Raw genomic sequence first — 20,750 nt, 5'->3', positions numbered from 1 at the left:
AAACTGCTTATTTGGGGTTTGTGTGGGTATCTTCATTTGCTTCGCTATTCACACAGAATGGTCTAATGTTCTCTACTGAATTCTTTAAACCAACTTGTTAGGTTAGTTTTATATTAAATAATAATCCATTATTTGATGGACACTTGTTTATAAATATTTTCATTTAGTATAGTGACATTCTACAATAGCATTATATAGTATTTCAATTATAGTATGACATCTCAATTTTATCCTTGGAATCTTATCTGGAATTAAACATCAACTAGGTTCAAAAGTAATTATTTTTTTTTTATTTCAACTCTATAAAGTATACAACAGGCACTCGGCAATTACAGCTGCAGGAAAAATACAGAGCAAATCAAAGCAGGTTAAATTTATGAAAAAGTTTTTAATCTACATCAAAAGAGTGCAAGTAGTCAATGACCATTTGATGACAGTTGTTGCATTCTGACTAACAAAGAACTCTTTCATGTAGAACAAATTGTAAGAGGACAATCAAATAACGATAGCTGTAATAGTACAAAAGAACTGACTAGTTGTAAAAACATCATACATTGAAATAAATTTGATAGATGACGCTTAAAGAAATGTCCCTTTTCTCGGAAAGCCTGAACCTTCGAGTCATTGTTAAGGTCCTAGAGCTCTGACTATTGATTCAGGGTCAGATAAAGAGGAGGGCTAACAACACATTTTCAATGTTTAGCTTTCTAGGTCTGTTGAAAACTTGCCTCAGAAATGATTTGCATATACAAGAACTCAGAAAGCATCCTGTTTTGTTGAGTGGTGCACCAAGGTACATTTTAATCATTTGTTTCACAGCGAGGTGTGATTAGCTGTAATTATCCAATTTTTCTTTTGAGTTGGATCATCTTTAATGGAGTCTATAAAATGAGCTATATTAGAACTTGACTGTACTAATTTTTTAACTGAATCTGCACAGCTTAGCGAAACAGGTATACCTGTATACAGACTGATAATATGTCATATATTAATTTGACCTGCACATACATTTATACATTTCACAGAAATGACGCTGTATCTCATTAACAGATACACAGCTCTGGTACATTTAACAGAAATAAGAGAACAACTTCATCATTTCTGTAATTCATCAATATTATATAATAAAGGCTTATAAATTGTTAGCAGAAAGAACTGTAAAACGCAGCAAGCTAAGAAAGGACAACATTTTGAGGTGTGTTTGTCTTTGTCATGCAGCATAACACCAAATTTGTCTTTTTTAATAGGATGCCATGAATTTAAGGCACTTGCAACAATGCCAGATAGCCAGGTCATGTTCTAAACTATGGGATAGATGAATAACAGTACAGACATAATTTTCAATAATACTGACAATTATGACATTAATTCAAGTCTACTTGGACCTAAAAACATTATTCAATACAAATAAAATAAAATAATAATGCTGTGAACACTAAAAAAAGTTATATGTACCACAAAATATCACACAAAAATATCTATTTACATAAATATTTGTCTGTGGTCCTACTGTGAAAGAAAACATTGTTATGGATAATGCACAGATCACATCTAATGTATAAAATCAGTTCTAAAATCCTTATTTTCAATATGGTAGCTGACTACTTTCAATTTAAGTTTACCATCAGTTCAGTCATGTCAAAAATGAAACCAGAAAAATGCAACAGTTGAATTTATATATTATACATGTGTAGATCACATGCATATTCCATAATTTTAAGTAAAAATTATTTGTAAATAATATAATCAAAGTAAATGTTTTAAATGCCACATGGGTCTGATCCATTTATTAATATGAAAAGAGATACAAACGTAAAAGTCATATCAATTTTCCAGAAATCATTTTTTCTAATGTATTCAATCTATTTTATATTATGATGTTCCTTTCCTTGGCAGTTTTCAGTTTTCCTGTGAGTTAAGACACACAGAAAGCCCTTAATTCCCATACTCAAAGTATTAACAAGAAAATCAGTTAACAAATCAAACAGGTTGGCACTCTTCTAACTTATCCAGATGTTCTTTAGTGTAAGAAAATAGAGGGGGCATAAAAAATTCAGAAGTAAAGTAAGATGCACTTTATGAAGCTGATCGTGAATATTAGCCCTAGTGTCCTCATTAAGACAAGATTTAAATCTTTAAAATTCAATGTTGAAAATTAAATAAATGTTCTCTGTAAGTAATTCTTGGAAGATGTAGTTCATCTTTAGTTTTTGGTGATTTCGACATCCTAACACAATGCCACAGATGAAATTAACAAAGATGCAATAACAAGTGGACGAAACGACCTACAGATACACTGTGCTGAATGCTACTTCTTCCTTCTCCACAGAACTTGTACATACTGGTTGTCTTAGACTTGAACCACAGTTCCAAAATCCATAGTAAGTGCTAATTTCTGGGGTGACTGGGATATTTGAAAAGTTCAGAAGCAGATTCTCTTACTTAATGACTAGGTAAGTTTAATATTATAGCAAAATTGATGATTCCTAAACTACTCTATCTTTTAACAAAATTTACAGAACATTGACTATAATGTTGAAATTATATATTTTTAAAAGCCCAATCAAAAGCAATATAAAACTTCTGAAATAGCATTCAGAGCTGGATTTTAGGCCTATATGTTTTAATTTTATATTCTAAAATCTGTAGGAGGATTGGATATCTTAGAGAAGAGATTGATTTTGAGAATTCTTTGTAAGGGAGGGAAAACTCCAATAATACAAGAGTAATACTAACATCTTAGAATCAAAATTTTAATTTTATTTTATTCTAACTATATATTATGCCCTTAATACTTTCATTTTCCAGATATTTCTTAGATTATTATATTTTAATAAGATATATTCTAAAGTAGTCTTAGTATGAAAAATCAAACAAAATAATATATGCCTTCTTGGATACAGTATAATGATCTAGGTGGACATATTTTTTGCAGAAAGGTCTACATTGGTTTGACTTTAAAAAACTCTCCTGGAAAAATGCAAACCTCTATTTAATGTACCAAATTCACACACAGTTCTAAATCAGGATGACAGCTCATAGGGTTATGTATTTGTCTAAGTAGGTATAGGTGCTATTTGTCCAAGGAAAGCTTCCTAATGGTTCTATTGCTTATGACAGCTAATAATAGTCAACTGGTCTGCCAACAACAGACACAGTTTAAATTGCTGATTCTTTTCCCTATGTGAAAAAAGCAAATAAATTTGTTATTTTCAAATCTAGTCTTTTCTAGGTAGTATGATATTTCAGGATTGCAATATTTTTAACTAAAATTTATTTTTAAGAAATCTGATTCTTGTTTTCCTCTCTACTTCCTTCCTACTTTCATATGCACATAAACTCATAAATTCATGAAAAGGTAATCAATACTTGGCCAAGTTCTCGTCTTGTCCCCCAACCTCACATAAATAAGGTTTCTCATCTAGTGAATCTGCAAATCTCAATGGTTTTGTGCTTTTTCTTTCGTTCTTTTTATTTATTTATTTACTTGGTTTTGTTTGTTTGTTTGTTTGTTTGTTTTTTGGTTCAGGCCTAAGACAAGAAGCTAGTTCAAACAGGTTTTTAATCACTTTTCTTTCTCAACCTTAGACTATGTTGTATAAGTGAAATCTGACAGGAGTTTGGTTTGATAAATTTAGTGAAAATGCTCGAGTCTCTGGCTACACATGTAATGATTAGAATTTGTGTTGTCTATTTAGACACTGACATTTACAGATGAAAGATATACATAGCACCTATATAGTTTTTTATTTTTATTTTTGGATGAATCTTAATCCCTCTCCACCCCACCCCACCCTGACCCCAAGGGTTTATTTTTATAAAATGGAATATTTTAAGCCTCAGTTTGAGGGCGTGTTAGGTAATAAATAAAAACCAATTGGCTGCTAGTCACTTATTTCCAGGACCATCTTGAAGCACAATATTTTAAAAAATATGAAATGATTGTGAATTGCTTTTTTCCACTCTCATGCCAATTTGTCAGAAAGAAACAAATATCATGCATGTAGTTTTTTCAATCCTCTGTGAAAACGCATATATACCTGCTATGAGAGTTCTCAGCAGAATCTATAGCAGTTGTGCTTTTAACATATCAATTTTTAAATGTCAGAAAGGAAAGGTAACATTCAGTCTTGTCATCAACTCTGCTGGGAAATAAAATCATGAAACTGCTACCACTGGTTTGACATGAACTGTGACCAACAGATGTGTGGTCCTCTTTTGTATGGTATATACACCGGCCTGCGGTAATAGATCCCATGACCCTCCCTTGAAGAAAGAGGAGAGCCCAGTTTTTGTAACATAGAAATCTATCGTACCCAATATATTATTTTTTGATCTCGATAATTCTAGTAAGGTACAGACTCTTTTACTAGATCGAAGTGTTTCTTACAGTCTTTCAAATGATAATCAGAGCAAAGCAAGATAATTGCAACAATAGAAAACATCTCTTTACTGGTGAAAGGCTTTGCTTCAGGACCACCATGTCAACTGCTATTTTTAGGTTCAAACAGAAAACGTGTAAAGAGCGCTATTGTCATCTAAACGATAAGTCCTAATGCCACTGTAGTTACTGGAGCAGCATCAATCAAAGGCATCATGGTGACCCCGAGCACTAAATCTTCTCTCTTTCCCTCAGGTCTGCTGGCAGCTGTGTCTCAGAAAAAGCTGTCTTCAGCAAGGCAGAAGCAGGTAAGAGAAATATGTTAGAAGTCTATGTCCCATCCTGAGTTGTCATCAGGTGGTGGTTCATCATTGTCCTCAGGGAAACTGTCAAAATTGCTTGTGTCTGTGGGTGATGCAACCTAGAAATGAGAAAATGAACAGCAAAAAGATGTCTGATGTTTTTAGTAAAATTACATGCTAAATAGCATTCTTTATTTATTCCCTAATCAATGACTATTTTTTGAGTGTCGACTAAGTGGCATATTTTGTGCTTTGTTGCATGAGGGGGGGCGCGGTGTGTGTGGTAACAGTGGTGACTAAAAATAGACATAATTCTTGCCCTCATGGAGTTTATACTCTAGTAAGGAATAAATTGTAATTAGCTATATATTTTTTACGATTATAATTAGCTATATATTTTTTACGATTATTTCTTTTAAATTTTGGTTATTGCTATGAAAAAAAAAATACAAAATACCATGAGAGTATAAGTGGAAAGCCTATGTGAAAAAGTGTTATTTTAAACCTAAGTATCAATAAGTTTGATAACGAGGACATAGCATGTGCAATGGTCCTGGGTGAGAGAGAGAGAACTTCATGCTGTGAAGTTACCAAAAGAAGCCAACAAGGCTGCTGTATAAGAGAGGAAGGAACTGGAATGAGAAATAGGCAGGCATCAGGTCACATAGAGCCTCGTAGGTTATCTTAAGAATTTTTGTGTCTTCTAAGCATAATAAAAAGCCATTTCTAAACTCAAGCAAAACTTTTGCAAATTTACTAGGCAAAGTCCAATCTGTAGAGCATTGGTAAAAGTAGTGAAGAAACACATTTTATTTTCCCTCATATTCTATAATATTTAAAACCTTTTACAAATATATATGTCCCCATTTAATAGTACTACGGCATAAAAGGAGACCCTTGATAAATTGAGATTGGAATAAATTAGGCTTACTATTCACTCCTCTGAGTTTCTCATTCTACACTTGTTCTAAAAACAAAACTTCATGAATGTAATTAGAATCTGTAATATGAGACATGGTAATGATATTTTTGTTTTGTGAATAAATGGATATTAGCAAAGAAATAAATCTTAGAAGCAGAGAAAATATTTCTGTATAAAGAGCAGTCCTGAGTTCAGAAAAAGAAAGTATATAAATGAAGGGGTCTGGACCACAAAGCAGCCTATCTCCCTTAGTTAAGAAGCAGCGCTTTTTATTAGATGCAGTAATGAATAAAAATATAAACACTATCAATTGAAATCTCTTTCAAGTTAATATACTATAAACACTTAGACTGGCTATTTAACAAAAAACTTTGATGTGTTAAGAAAGAGTTAAGAAAAGGAATTCTGTATCTTTTAGATCCTGATGGAAGGATAAAAGATCACAGTAATGCCTGGGAGTGCTTCAAAGTAATATAGGGCAATATTTTGTCTTTTGTATGGCCAAATAGTATTCTACTGTATATATGTACCACATCTTCCTTATCCATCTGTGAAAGGACTCTTAGGTTGTTTCCACGTCTTGGCTATTGTGAATAATACTGCAGTGAACATAGAAGTACATATATCTTTTTGAATAAGTGTTTTCTAATTTTTTGGCTAGATACCCAGAAGAGAGACTACTGGGTCATAGAGTAGCTTTATTTTTAATTTTTTGAAGATCCTCCATATTGTTTTCCACAGAGGCTGCACAATTTACATTCCCACCAGCAGCGTACAAGTGTTCCTTTTTCTCTGTAACCTCTCCAACACTTATTTCTTGTCTTATTCTTAATAGCCATTCTATCAGGTGTGAGGTAGTATCTCACTGTGGTTTTGATTTGCATTTCCCTTATAGCTAGTGAGGTTGAGCATCTTTTTATATATCTATTGGCTAGCTGTACGTCTTCTTTAGAAAAGTGTCTGTTCAGGTCCTCCATTCATTTTTTTAATTAATTTATTTTTCTTGATTGAGTTGTATGAGTTCTTTATATATTTTGGATATTAGCCCCTTATTGGAGGTATAGTTTTGAAAATATCTTCTTTCATTCAGTTGGTTGCCTTTTTGTTTTGTCGATGATTTCTTTTGCTGTGCAGAAGCTTTTTAGCTTGATCTAGTCCCATTTATTTATTTTTGCTTTTACTTCCCTTGCTTTTGGGGTAAAGTTCACAAAAACCCCTTTGAGACCAAAGTCCATAAGTTCAATACCAATGTCTTCTTCCATATATTTTGTTTCAGATCTTATATTCAAGTCTTTAATCCATTTTTAATTAATTTTTGTGTATGGTTTCAGATAGCAGTCTAGTTTCATTTTGCATGTGGCTTTCCAATTTTCCCAATGCCATTTATTGAAAAGGTTTTCCTTTCTCCATTGTATGTTCTTGGCTTCTTTTTTGAAAATTAGTTGCCCAAAAGTGTGCAGATTTATTTCTGGGCTCTCAATTCTGTTTTATTTGTCTGTGTGTCTATTTTTCTGCCAGTACTATACTGTTTTGATTATTGTAGCTTTGTAGGATAGTTTGAAATTGATGGGGGTGGGGGAGAATATGGGATTAAGAGAGGAGGAACTATGTGGGGGGCATAAATGAATCAATATTGGCCAGGAATCAATAGCTGTTGAAAATGGTTGCTGAACTGTTGACCAAACCCAACCAAGAAACAGAGGGCAAAGGAATGCTTTAATGTGGTCCTTATGGGTTAGGCTCTTGGGAAAGAGTAAGGTAGAGAGTAAAATAGAATCATAAACAGAAAATAGTAACACATTGTCCTAACTCACCCAGGTATACTCACATACACACTAAATTATTAAGAACTTACTGTAGCTTATATAGAGAGAACACATAGGTACAGAAATTTAAAATATACGTATTTCTGGTAACACATGAATATGGATATTAAAGTTGTTAATGTATTATTTTTCTTAGTCAATAATGTATAAAGTTTATATATTATTAGAAAAAAAAGGAACCTGATTGTTGGAGATTTATTACACTCTTCTGTCTACAGCAGTATATATTTAACACTTATCATACTAAAAGTCAACTTTCATTCATAAATAAAAGAAACTTAGAATGAATAGTTTAAAAAGGTAGCAGTAAAATACATATACAATAATTATCCCCTAACTTATCTGTTTTTAAACTTTAATTTTAGATGTCATTTTTATATGAATTTTAGATGTCATTTTTTAACCATTAAAAATGGTTATAGTTATTTAATCTGATCATAGAATAACACTTTAGAAATAACAAGTCTTTGATGACTGACATAAACACCTTCACATGTGACACATAATTACAACCTAGAAAGTCTACTTACACTTGGTATTATAGGAGGTGTCAAGGTGCCTTTTCTTAAGCCTTCCCAATTAAAGCCCTCAAACCATCTAGGAAAGGAAAAAGTAGAGAGTTAAAGGCATTTCGTCTCAGCTACAACCTTTTCATTGCGACATATATGATGTCCATGACGGATGGAAAGCAGGTAGGTAAACATGTTCAATGTGACAAAAATGTTCTTTATTACCTTATTTGGTGGAATACGTATTTTAAAAAATTGTCAGTTGTAAACACCAATTAGCACCTCTTTTTTATTCTAGTAATTTCAGTCATAATATCTGTATGACCTTGTTCCTACACTATCATTATAACTTAATGAATGTCATAATATGCTTGGCCCTGTACCTTCCAGGATATTTTATTTTAAGGAGGTAAATAGAATCTAGGCATGGCAATTTAGAACAGAGAATTATCTTTCCATCTTTGCACCTGATTCAGTAGGTAGCCTCAGTCCTTTCACGTTGTTGTATTGGTCTCGACACATCTCATTTTCCTCCTTTTTTTCTATTTTAATACAATGAAGGTATTCTATGTACAGCTTTTCTGTGAAAATGAGGACCAAATAACCAAATAATATGAAGGATTTTTTATTTGTTTGTTTAGTAGGTTGGTTTTGTTTTGTTTTTTGTCTTTGAAAGAGTTCACCATTAGCAAATGCTTACACCAAATTCTTAGCAGGCCTTTTAGATGTTCATAGGTATTTTGCTAAATAAGTTCCTCTAGTAGAGATATGAATTTCCTGTGAATGTTATGGAAACAGACTAATAGAGAAAAATCAATTTGGTCTTAAATTTAGCCTCAGAACATCTAGTCAACATGGATAGGTAAAGTCTGATATTTAAGATGCTGCAATTGTTTAAAAAGACTGTACTCTACTTTTTTTTCTTTTCTTTGTCATATCACCTAATTAGGAAATGGTTGGGAAAATATATTTTGATCTAGTAGGAAATGAGGCATGATATGGCAGAAGACTTTTGTGTTTAATACTTGGTAGGGAATAGAGTTCCAGAATTAGAATATACATTTCCTCTTTGTGCCAGAGAGGAAAAAAAAACTAGTTATTGTGAGTTGGAAGAAACGGAATTCAGCGATCTGTTGTTAGGCATGTCACAGAGTTAGAATATCTAAAGTTCCAGACACAGAACCAGGAAGCCTTTTAATAAAAAGGCTAACTAGTCTGCATCTCCCATTGGATGTTTTTATATGCTAATTGTATCAGTTATGCAACCACTAACTTAAAAAAAACAACAACAACAATAGTTTGGGGAAATGCTTGTCAGGTTTTCTGACCTTTCAAACCTAAAATTATAAGGGAAGAATACTTACTTGTGCTTTTGAATGTCTTTTACTCCATTTTTCAAATTCCCCAATCTTTCTGATGGATTGTCCCTAAAAATAAAATAATAGTCGATAAGGGATCTAATTTTTTTCACATTATAAACCTTCCAAAAATAATGCGGTTGAAATGCTTACCTGCATAGTTTTTTAATTAAATTAGCAGCATTTTTGACAATCTTCTTTGGAAATTCTATCATGTCAATGCCCCTCAATATGATGTTATAGGTTTTCATAGGATCTGGGCCTGAGAAAGGTGGGCTGCAAGAATGAGAAACATGAGAAGACATATTACTTTTATTTTCTAAATAAGAAAACTTAAATTATTATAACTTTATAAATGACATCAATATTTATTTTGGGCTTATATTTGGAGTGATACTGGAATGAAACTTGATTAATAGCAAACAGTGTGAAAACCTTTCCAAGTAAATTACTTAGCAAAACATAAATGGGTTGTTTGTCTACTGTATCCCCATTTCTTTTTAAGGCAGGTATCTAACCCCTCTTGCTGTCCTTAGTCATTTAAGAAGCCTCTTCCACTTTTCAGTTCTTTCTCATACTTCACATCTCACTGATTACACTTGGGATGGAATCCAAAATTATTAGAAAGGGCTATAAGAACATCAGTGATAGGACTCCATGTCATGGCATCACTCCCCTCGCTTACTAGGATTCAGGAATATCTGCCTTCTATTTCTCTGAAATACCACACATTTTTCAACCCTCAAGGAGCTATTTATTTTGTCCAGAAGGTTCTTCCCAAGTTTATCTGGTTAATGCCTCATTTATCAGGTCTTAAGTGTTATGTTGCTTCCTGAAAAAGGCCTACTCTAATCCACTAATATAACTAATCACGAAACCTAAATCAATCAACATAATACAATTATCAAATTTAAACTTTATCTAATGTCCCTCATCATACTCTCCTTTCTGTTTTTCTTTTCTCCTTTTCTCTTATAGCACTCTTTATATCACTTATTATGCTTTGTAATTACTTCTTCATTTGTGTGATTATTTGTTTTATTATCTGTCTTCCTTTCCAGACTAAATTTTGTTATCCACTGATATTCTCAGAGTTTAGTAGGATGCTTGGCACACAGTAAGTGGTCGGTAAATATCTGTTAAACTAATGCTTCTATGGAATAGTAGTACTCCTTCTATCCTTTCCTTCCTGTTCATCAGTTCTCAGTAGATAACCTAACACAAGGCATCCTCTTTGTAAGGAAAGATGTAATATCCAAGCCCACATGGACCAGATTTGTTAGTTTATTTACCTAACCATCCTCGGAGTGTGGTTTTGTGCTAGGATCAGGGTTTATAGAGGTGATTTAAAGTCAGTTGCATCAAATTTCTCAGTTCATAGGGGAGACTATGATATACCTTGGAAAATAATTTCTTTGGAAATTCATTATTTTACTAATACAGGGCTCATGATGTCTTTGGGGGAAAAATATGACATAATTATTTTGTCTATAATGTTTAATAGCAGTTCAAATTATTTCTTTATTAAACGATTGAGCAGGCTGCAAACAATGAGTTGCTTAAAATAGGGAGTGGTAGATTTGCTTGTGCTGAGAACCGTGATGGTATCTGCTTTGAGTTTTCATCCCAATTTTCTGTGACAAGTACTTTCTATTTACTTTAAATATGTCATTAGCTAGTAATTACGTGTCCATTTTAAATCACTTTAAAAAATTTATAAATATGACATTTTATTTAATATTCTCTTAGTATTTAAGAAATTTCTTCTTTCTGTAATGTTACAATTGAGTATTCTCTTTACTCTCTTAACTTGCTGGTTCTAATTTTATTTTAAGAACCACATTTTAGATATTTTTGTTGTCAGTTAATGTTTCCCTAATTTATACTTTTGTTTTTGTATTTATTTATCTTAGAAAGATAACAAAAATCATTTATTTAAGATAACTTTTGTGTTTTTTATAAGCAATGTATATCCAGTCCAAGATATTCATGCAATATATAAAACATTTACAATTAGAAAAAAAGTAATAATCACACAACATCTCAAAATGTTAATAGTAATTAATATTGTTAAATATAATTTTATATATCTCTCTATGTAGATAGAGAGACACAGGGTTATACCATACATGCTTTTTAAAATAAAAAGGTAATCGATTTAAAGTTAACCTGACGAGTAAAACTGAAAGAAATGCTAAATTTCAAATATGTGCTTCTTCACCAACAATATTAGTTCCTGAAACATTAAATCAGGAAAACATTTTTTTTAAACTTCGAATTTTGAGGCTTTTTTTGTACTGATATAATTAAGCTGTAAAAAAAATACTTAGGATTCATAATTATGAATGATGAGAAATAGGCATGCCTATAGTTATTCTTATCTTTTCTCACTCACCTTAACTTTTGTTGATTTTAGTGACAGTTTAAGGTTGCCAAAGATTATAACATTTTCTTTCTGTTTAATAATCAAAATTAAATTATTTAACCTAAGTTCTAACTAATCAGATTCAAAGCTCATCACCAATCCTTTTAGCAGTTTCTTTATTCCTTAGTTTTATTTTGATTCATCTCTTAGTTGACTTGGTCATACAGTAGCGTTTTTAAGAAAGGCCTTGGGTACATTCTTTATATGCTGTCTTTATACGTTAAGAATAACTTAACTTGGTATAAATTACTCGAATTATACTCTTTGTTTCCCCCAGAACTACATCGTTCTTAATATACTGTCTTTTGGTATCAAAGGTACTATGAAAGGTGGAAGCCGACATGAACTCTAATCCTCACTCCTGGCCCCATACGTGACATGCTTTTGTGACTCAGATACCCATGTGGTTATTACTTATCATTGAGATTAGAAAGTTGTACTAGGACATGTGATGGTATCCATTTCCCTATTGTTACTGCTAATCGAAAAGATACACTAAGGACTCGTCTTTATGTCATGAATTTTCTATTATGTAATTGAATATGTTTTTCTATCCCATTTATAGTCTCTTCATATATATCATTTTTTTTCTATGTCCTTTGACTTCTATATTCTCTTTTCGTAATAATTTCTATATCCTTTTTTCTTTTTCATTGTTTTTCTCAAGTCTATCTACTATCTCTCTGGCTGGGTTTTGATAGCCGTTATTCTATTTTCTGTTGCTTATAATATGACTTAGTTCTGCAGTGTTCCTAAGCTTTGCTGATTTATTTCTCTTTTTATCTGTGTACCATTGCAGATACCTTTGTGGTTACTTCTTAGAACATACTTTCAACCATCTCAAAGAAATTGTAGCTAACAATTTGTCTGAACACCTACGTTTCTTTGATTCATTTCTCATGTGTTATTTAGCTGTCTTTTGCTTATGCATCCTTCAGTCATAATTAACAGAAAATACCAGTTTAAACTGATTAAAACAATAAGGGTATTTATTCGAGTACATGGCAGTCCAGAGGTAGGGCAAACTCTAGACCTGGTAGGATCAGAGGCTCAGTGACCCAATTTGTTTCCAGGTTTGGTTTTACCATATCTCAGTGTTGGCTTTATCCTGTCTATTTCGCCTCTCAGCAGTAAGACTACTGCCAATGGAAATAGGGACTTACATATATTCAATAATTATTTACTGAGAGCCTACTAAAGGCACTGAGAATTCTCCATGAATTTGTATTGATTTTTTTTTCTTTTAAATCTTTTTTAACCAGTTTAAATTGTGTGTCCAAGCAAATCAATGCCAATCACTAGGAGAATTCTGTGTGACTGGAATAATTAATTAAATCTAAACTTGAAACTGGAGATGAGTTCATCTTTTCTTGAGTCAGGTGGTGGGTGGTGATGATGCTTGAACATAACCAGTAAATAAAATATGAATGGTGTGTACAGAACGGGGCTGTAGCTTTGAGACAGGTAAGAAATGAGTCCCTGATTATTACTCATCTTTAAGTGGGGCTAGCTACTCCAGAAGAACAGAATAAGGTTAGAAAGATAGGAGAAAGTAGAAAATTTAGCATTCTTCACTAGAATTTGTTAACTTAGGAAATCTCTCACCAGATCATTTATTTTACTTGCCCTCAATTCTTGGTGTTCAGGGGGTCACATGGTTCATAGAAAAGCCATACCATGTTATCTGAAATCCTGTAGTCACTTCACTGCTATTCTCTCTTTATTTGCTCCCTTTCACTTATTGGCCAACATGATAGTCCTTAAAAAAGACAATTAGTATATCTGTATGAGATTTGCTTCACCTCAGTTCCTCTACCATTCTGTAGTGTTTATATAGATCTCCATAAACATTCCTTGCTTTTTTTAAGGTCCATCTATACTTCCAAATTTTATTTCCATCAAAAGTCATTAGAGGTGTCAGAAGAAGGCTAGATTTATTGGGGTGATCACTTCATAAGTTATATGAATGTCTGATCACTGTTGTACACCTGAAACTAACATAATATTGTATGTCAACTGTAATTAATTTTTTTAATTACAAAAATTATTAGATATGACATTCAGGACCATATCACTTTGTGGTCATAGGGTTTTCATCACAGTTCCTAATAATGTTCCACACTTCAGAGTGTTTGGCATGTATGGTTGGTGAAACTTTCATTGTAGCTAGAGATTTTCTTGTTTTATTCTTACCTTCCTACACTCCCATCTCTCACCTTCCCATACTCCATTCCTTGCCATTGGGCAGAAGGAAAAACTAAAATAAAAATGTTTTTACTCTATCTTTGACTCAAAGTCTTTCTCTGTTTCTCAAAATGGGTGCTAAGATAATTTATTTATGTATTTTATTGAGATATAACTGACATATAACATAATATTGTTTCATGTGTATAATGTAATTCTTCAATATTTGCATATATTACAAAACGATTACCACAGTGTTTACCACAGTAAATATCCATCACCATATATAGTTACAATTTTTTTCTTGTCATGAGAACTTTTAAGATCTACTCTCTTCGCAATTTTCAAATGTGTACTGCAGTATTATTAACTATAGTCACCATGCTATATGTTACAGTCCCATGACTTATTAATTTTATAACTGGAAATTTATACCTTTTGACCCTCTTCGCTCATTTTGTCAACCCTTTACTCTCTGAGAACCACTAATTTGTTCTCTGTATCTATGAACTCAATTTTGTTTTATTTTAGATTCCACATGTAAGTGAGATCACATGGTATTTGCCTTTCTCTGTCTGACTTATTTCACTTAGCATAATGCTCTCCAGGTCCATCTATGTTTCTACAAATAGCAAAAATTCCTTCCTTTTTATGGCTGAATAACATTCTATTGTATATATATTCCACATTTTCTTTATTCATTCATCTATCATTGGATACTTGGTTGTTTCCATGTCTTGGCTATTATAAATAATGCTGCAATAAACATAAGGGTAACTGTATCTTTTCGAATTAGTGTTTTCATTTTCTTCGAATAAAGATCTGGAAGTGGAATTGCTAGATCATATAACAATCTATTTTAAGTTGGTAACAATTCAAGTTTGAACACATTCTAAAGATCTGCATTTTTACTACTCTCCCAAATATTTTGTTTTTGATGTCACATTTTACATCTTTAAATCTTGTGTATCCTTTAACTAATTATTGTAGTCATAGTGTTTACTACTTTTTTTCTTTTAACCTTCATACTCACTTTAAGTAATTACTCTACTACCTTATGTTAATCTTTACTAGTGAAATTTTACTTTCATGTGTATTCTTGTTATTAATTAGCACCCTTTCTTTTCAACTTAAAGAAGTCCCTTAACATTTTTTTTCTGTAGGTTCAGTTTAGTAGTGATTAACTCCTTTAGCATTTGTTCATCTGGAAAACTCTTCATATCTCAACTCTGAATAACTTTGCCAAGTTTTAGGTTTTTTTCTTTCAGAATTTTAAATATATCATGCTATTCCCTTCTGATTTGCAGTTTCTGTCTAAAAATATGCTGCTAGTTTTATATGAGTTCTCCTGTATGTAACAAGTGTTTTACTCTTGCTGTTTTTAAGATTCTCTCCTTATCTTTAACTTCTGACATTTTAATTATACTGTATCTTAGTGAGGGCCTCTTAGGGTTCCTCTTACTTGGAACTGTGATTCTTGGATCTGAATGTCTGTTCCCTTTCCCGGGTAGGGAAGTGGTCAGCTATTATTTTTTCAAATAAGTTTTCTGCCCCTTTCTCTCTCTTCCTCCTGAGACCCCTGTAATGCAAAGGTTAGCCTGCTTGATTTTGTCACACATGCTCTTTAAGTATCTTCACTTCATTCTTTTTTTCCTGCTCTAATTGAGTGAATTTCACTACTGTGTCTTCGAGTTCACTGATCCCTTTTTCTGTTTCATCTAGTCTACTGTTTAACTACTATAGTATATTGTTCACTTCAGTTAATGCATTCTTTAGCCTCTGTTACTTCTGCTTTTAACTTTCTTATATTTTTTTTCTTTCTTAAAGTTCTCACTGTCCATCCATTCTTCTTCTGAGTTTGGTGAGCATCTTTATAGCCATTACTTTAAAGTCTTTATCAGGTATGTTATTTTTATTAAAGTTTGATCTCGTTCCTTTGTTTCTTCTTTATGCTTAATTCTCTGTTGGTTTCCATGCATTAGGTAAAACAGCCACCTCTCATAGTCTTTATATTAATGATCTGAGGTTTTAATAATAGCTATTGAAAAACAAAATTATGATATAAATTTTTGTTTATAAATAGTTATATGTCTTGCTTTCATGAAATTGCATATCATATAAGAATTTCAAAGCTTATTTGCTCCAATATTTTGTTTTTAATAGAAGTGGCCAATAGATTTTATAATCTTTCGTATATTCTTTAAATAATTTCTTTAGAATGAATAATATCATGTATTTAAATATAGTTCTACAATATTAGTTATGTTAGTTTCAGGTGTACAATATAGTGATTTAACATTTTTATACCTTACAGTGTGATTACCCCGCTAATTCTCATAATCATCGGTCACTATGTAAACTTATCACAATATTATTGACTATATTCTTCACTTTTTTTCACTCATCCCTGCCATCATCCTCCTCTCTGGCAACCATGCCTTTGGTCTCTGTTCTATGAGTCTGGTTTTGTTTTGTTTTGTTTTAAATATTCCATATATAAGAGAAATCACATGCTGTTCATTTTCCTCTGACTTATTTCACTTAACATAACACTCTCTAGGTCCATTCATGTTGTCACAAATGGCAAGATTTCATTCTTTTTTATTGCTGCATAATATTACATTGTGTATGTATATACCACATCTTCTTTATCAATTCATCTATCTATGGACACCTAGGTTACTTCCATATCTTGACTATTGTAAATAATGCAATGAACACAGGAATGCATATATCTTTTTTGGGTTAGTGTTTTCAGTTACTACAGATAAATACACAGAAATGGAATTTCTAGATTGTATAATGTAGTTTTAGTTTTTTTAGGAATCTCCATACTGTTTTCCATAGTGGCTGCACCAATATGCAGTCCCACAATCAGTGTACAGGGTTCTCTTCTCTCTACATCCTCACCAGCTTGTTTTTTGTTGACTTTTTGTTAATAGTCATTCTGACTGGTGTGAGGTGATATCTCATTGTGATTTTGATTTACATTTCCTTGATGATTAGCAATGTTGAGCGTATTTTCATATTTCTGTTGGCCATTGTATGTCTTCTTTGGAGGAATGTCTTGTCATGTCCTCTGCCTATTTTCTTTGATCACATTGTTATTTTTTTGTTATTGAATTGTATGAGTTCTTATATATTTTGAATATTAACCTGTAATCAGAGCTATGCAAATATATTCTCCCATTCAGTATGTTGTCTTTGTGTTTTATTGATGGTTTCCTTCACTGTGCAGAAGCTTTATAGTTTAAGTCCCATTTATGTTTGCTTTTGTTTCACTTGCTTGAGGGGACTTATTGAAAAAGATGTTATTCAGACTGATGTCAAATAGTTTACTACCTGTGTTTTCTTTTATGATTTCAGGCCTTACACTTGACTTTAATCTATTTTAAGTGTACTTTTGTATATGGTATAAATGGTATAAGAGAGTGGTTGACTTTCATTTTTATACATATATCTGTACAATTTTCCCAACACCACTTGTTGAAGAGACTGTTGTTTCATCATCGTATATTCTTGCCTACTTCATCATAGATTAGTTGACCATATAAGAGTTTATCTCTAGGCTCTCTTTATTCTGTTCCATTAACTTATGTGTCTATTTTTGTGCCAGTGCCATACTGTTTTGATTATTATAGATTTGTAGTAAAATTTGAAATAAGTGAGTGGCAAGATTTGTATTCCGGCCTCTCCTACACTCTTCTTCCTGGGCCTTCTTTCTTTCACTGATATGTGGACATTTATCAGCCAGTTTTTAGGTTGTTTTTTTTTTTCCCCCCCAGTGGAATTTTTTTTCATATGTAGCTATAGATTCTGTGTGTTCATGGCAGGAGGTGAGTTCAGAATCATCATATATTGCCACCTTGAATCGGAACCTCGTAAGCTCATTTACTTTGACTCATAATAAGTTTTTTATGATATAAATATGGTAATTAAGTTCAGCTTTAGCCATACCACACAAATTGTGATTTATAGTGCTTTATTTTTATTGCTGTTTTGCTATTCCATAATTTTATGACCCTGTAGATACTTAGACTAATGCTTTTTAATTTTAAGTGTTTAGACTTTTTGTTTTAAATCTTTGTAATTTTTAGTTTCACTATATGGCAGTCAGATATTGGCCAGTGAAATTTCTATTGGAAACAACGATTCTTCTATAAGAGCATAACTTGCAGTAAAGGGTTAACAAAAAAAAAAAAATTCTTTATAGTTCAGTATATACCAACTTTTAAGAGTAAAGTTTTAACATTTTTTCATTATTATCCAGGAATAAATAATAATTGTAGGGGAAAAAAAGCTACATAAGGAGAAATAGAAATTACCATGGTTAACATTTTAGTCTAAGTATTAATGGTTAGTATTTAAATTCTTAGTTAATATTGTGTTTTCTTCCATTCATTATGATTGTTTTTATAGCAATGCAAAGAACACCAGAAAAGTTATCTATCCATCCACCTATCCATATACATACGTATTTATGTACATTAAATTCAACCTTCCCTTTTGTCCAAATCTTTCATATCCTTACATGTCTACTTAATTTTCTATATATTTAAACAGTTTACCTCTATGCCAAAGGTAAATATGGAATAGAATTGGATTAGGTCACAGATAATTTATCTGAAGTCAACATAGAAGCTTCAAGAGTAGTAATGTAAGATATCCACAACTAAAATTAAAAGCACAGTATAACTATTCGTGGCAATGGTAGCAGTAGGTGTTAACATTTATGGAGTGCTTCCTATGTACTAGACACTCTCCTAAGTGGTTCATATACTCACTGAATCCTCATAAAAAACACCGAGGCTAAAGGTCTCAATTCTTCCTCTCATTTTCTCTGTAGCTACTAAGTTCTCTTAACGAATTCTCTCACATCCCATTTCATGCTTATTCCTTTTGTTCTACTGACCTCAGCATATTCTAGGCTCTCAGCTTCCTAGATCTAAATTATTCAAAATGTCTCCAAACTAGCCTCTCCATCTATCATCCAATTTGTCCTACACTTTTTTGCCAGCTATTTTTCCTTACAAGCCACAACGCATGTCACTCCTTTGTCAGAAAATTCTCAATGATTCTTTCTCTGGATGGAGTCCAAAAACTCAAGTGCAGCAATCATAATACTTGAAAGGTGACTAATTGATTTCCTATCATTTTAAAACATGAACCTTCTTTCTTTCTTTGCCCATTACTGCTCTTTTATTTAAGCTATGTCTCTCTGTCAGCAATGCCCTTTCTCTTGCTTGCTCTCTACATTCTTTCCGTAAGGCTCTGCTGCAGTTTTATCATCTTCAAAAGCCTCCCTGGGCAAACTTAGCCTTCTTCTGAACTCTGTAGGTCATAATGACCCTACTGCTCACTGTCTTGAGTGCATGGTTTGGCAGTATATTTGTTTTGCTTTTTCTTGAGAAGTCTGTAGTCCGTTTTATACCTGGTAGTATTCATAGCAACTTTTCTAGTTGCCAATGACTATGTTATTACATAAAAAACCTGAAAAGCATTCAAATTTTATTTAGATATAAAAATTGCTAACAAGTTCTCTTATTTATATAAATAGCTGACTCCAAATATTTTTACGTGACTATTGTCTCCCTTGCTTTATCGCTGGCTAAATGACTAGGCTCAAAGATCTCACTAGATCATTCCACATTCACATATATATAAAGAATTAGCAATAATGAGACCAAAAATTGATTGTTGAGTTTGTTGCCTTCGTCTGACTTATTTTAGACTTTGCTTTATGAACTCTTGGTTACCTGCATAACTAACTGAAGTGCAGTAACAAGATATGGTGAAAAGTACTTTAAGATGGTCTAATCAAAGTGACAAAGGCAGGAGTGTGTAGCTGTTTGCTGGTCTATTTTCATTGGCAGTTTTCTATCAATGTCCATACCTGCCAGTCAGAAGTTCATACATTAGGATTCCCAGTGACCAATAGTCGGCTGAAATGTCATGGCCTTTGTTCAGGATGATCTCCGGGGCTACATACTCTGGAGTCCCACAAAAAGTCCATGTTTTCTTTCCAAATCCTATTTTCTTTGCAAAGCCAAAATCAACCTTACAAAGAGAGAAAAATAAGATATTTCGAGCCATTTATGATTAAGCTTAAAAGCAGAAGGTACTTTGCTGAAGAATACTGATAATAAAATAAAAACAGATATAAGTTAATATAGTACTGTCTTCTAAAAGGAGGCATCTATATTTCAAACAAATAAGATTTCCTTGATCAAACTTGGTTTCAGTGGGAAAAGTTGAAACCTGAGTAGAGGATGAAATTTACATCATTAAAAACAAAGGCAAACATTTCTTTCTGGAAATACTTTCCATTTTTCTTTCATTTATGCCAGTGGAGGTTAGGACATAATTTCTCTTTTACTCAAAAAATTTAAAAGACCAGTTAGACCTACTTGACATATTTTCCCTAAACATACATGATTTCTGCTAGATTTAATGAAGTTGACAATTTATTTAGTATTAATTGAAATGCCACTTTACTGTTGAAGGGGCTGAGTAACAAATTATTGGACCAATGACTTTGCTCTTGATAAATACAAACATAAAATGGAAATGTTTCCTTTGTTTTTCTAGAAACCTTTTGAAGAAGGAGCCTCAAATGAAGAAAATCTATTTTTTTTCCTATAACAATTTGGCTGAGAATATAAATAATTAATTGCCACTTATTTGATTTCTTTGAAAATTATATGCTGAACAAAAATACTAAAAGTTAAAAATAATCAGGCATTGAGAGATTCAAAGTCACAAAAGTTGTGCATTTTAAAATAAGAGAACTTCCCTCTACACTAAATCTTTAGACCTCTTGACTGTTTTTTAAAAATTATTCTT

The 20,750-nt window shown here is 32.2% G+C and overlaps 1 protein-coding gene across 3 annotated transcripts in view; it reads right to left on the bottom strand.

The window, feature by feature from the left end:
- Positions 1 to 267: 267 nt before the first annotated feature.
- Positions 268 to 20,750, bottom strand: part of PRKG1 (protein kinase cGMP-dependent 1) — a 1,114,039-nt gene continuing 1,093,556 nt past the window's right edge. For 2 of the 3 annotated variants that reach the window (XM_039871820.1, XM_039871819.1), the window contains exons 14-18: positions 19,801 to 19,964; positions 9,452 to 9,574; positions 9,305 to 9,367; positions 7,962 to 8,028; positions 276 to 4,802 (exon numbers count right to left, since the gene is read on the bottom strand). In XM_039871820.1, coding sequence (XP_039727754.1) covers positions 4,704 to 4,802; positions 7,962 to 8,028; positions 9,305 to 9,367; positions 9,452 to 9,574; positions 19,801 to 19,964 — 516 coding nt within the window. In that variant the 3' untranslated portion in view covers positions 276 to 4,703. Of the gene's footprint in view, positions 4,803 to 7,961; positions 8,029 to 9,304; positions 9,368 to 9,451; positions 9,575 to 19,800; positions 19,965 to 20,750 lie in introns of all 3 variants that reach the window. The other variant, XM_039871821.1, reaches the window with a different exon arrangement.

Source organism: Pteropus medius, unplaced genomic scaffold, assembly GCF_902729225.1.
Source record: "Pteropus medius unplaced genomic scaffold, Ma_sr-lr_union100, whole genome shotgun sequence".
NCBI lineage: Eukaryota > Metazoa > Chordata > Mammalia > Chiroptera > Pteropodidae > Pteropus > Pteropus medius.
The sequence above is the reverse complement of the archived record's forward strand: the minus strand, read 5'-3'. Positions and strand labels throughout refer to the sequence as shown.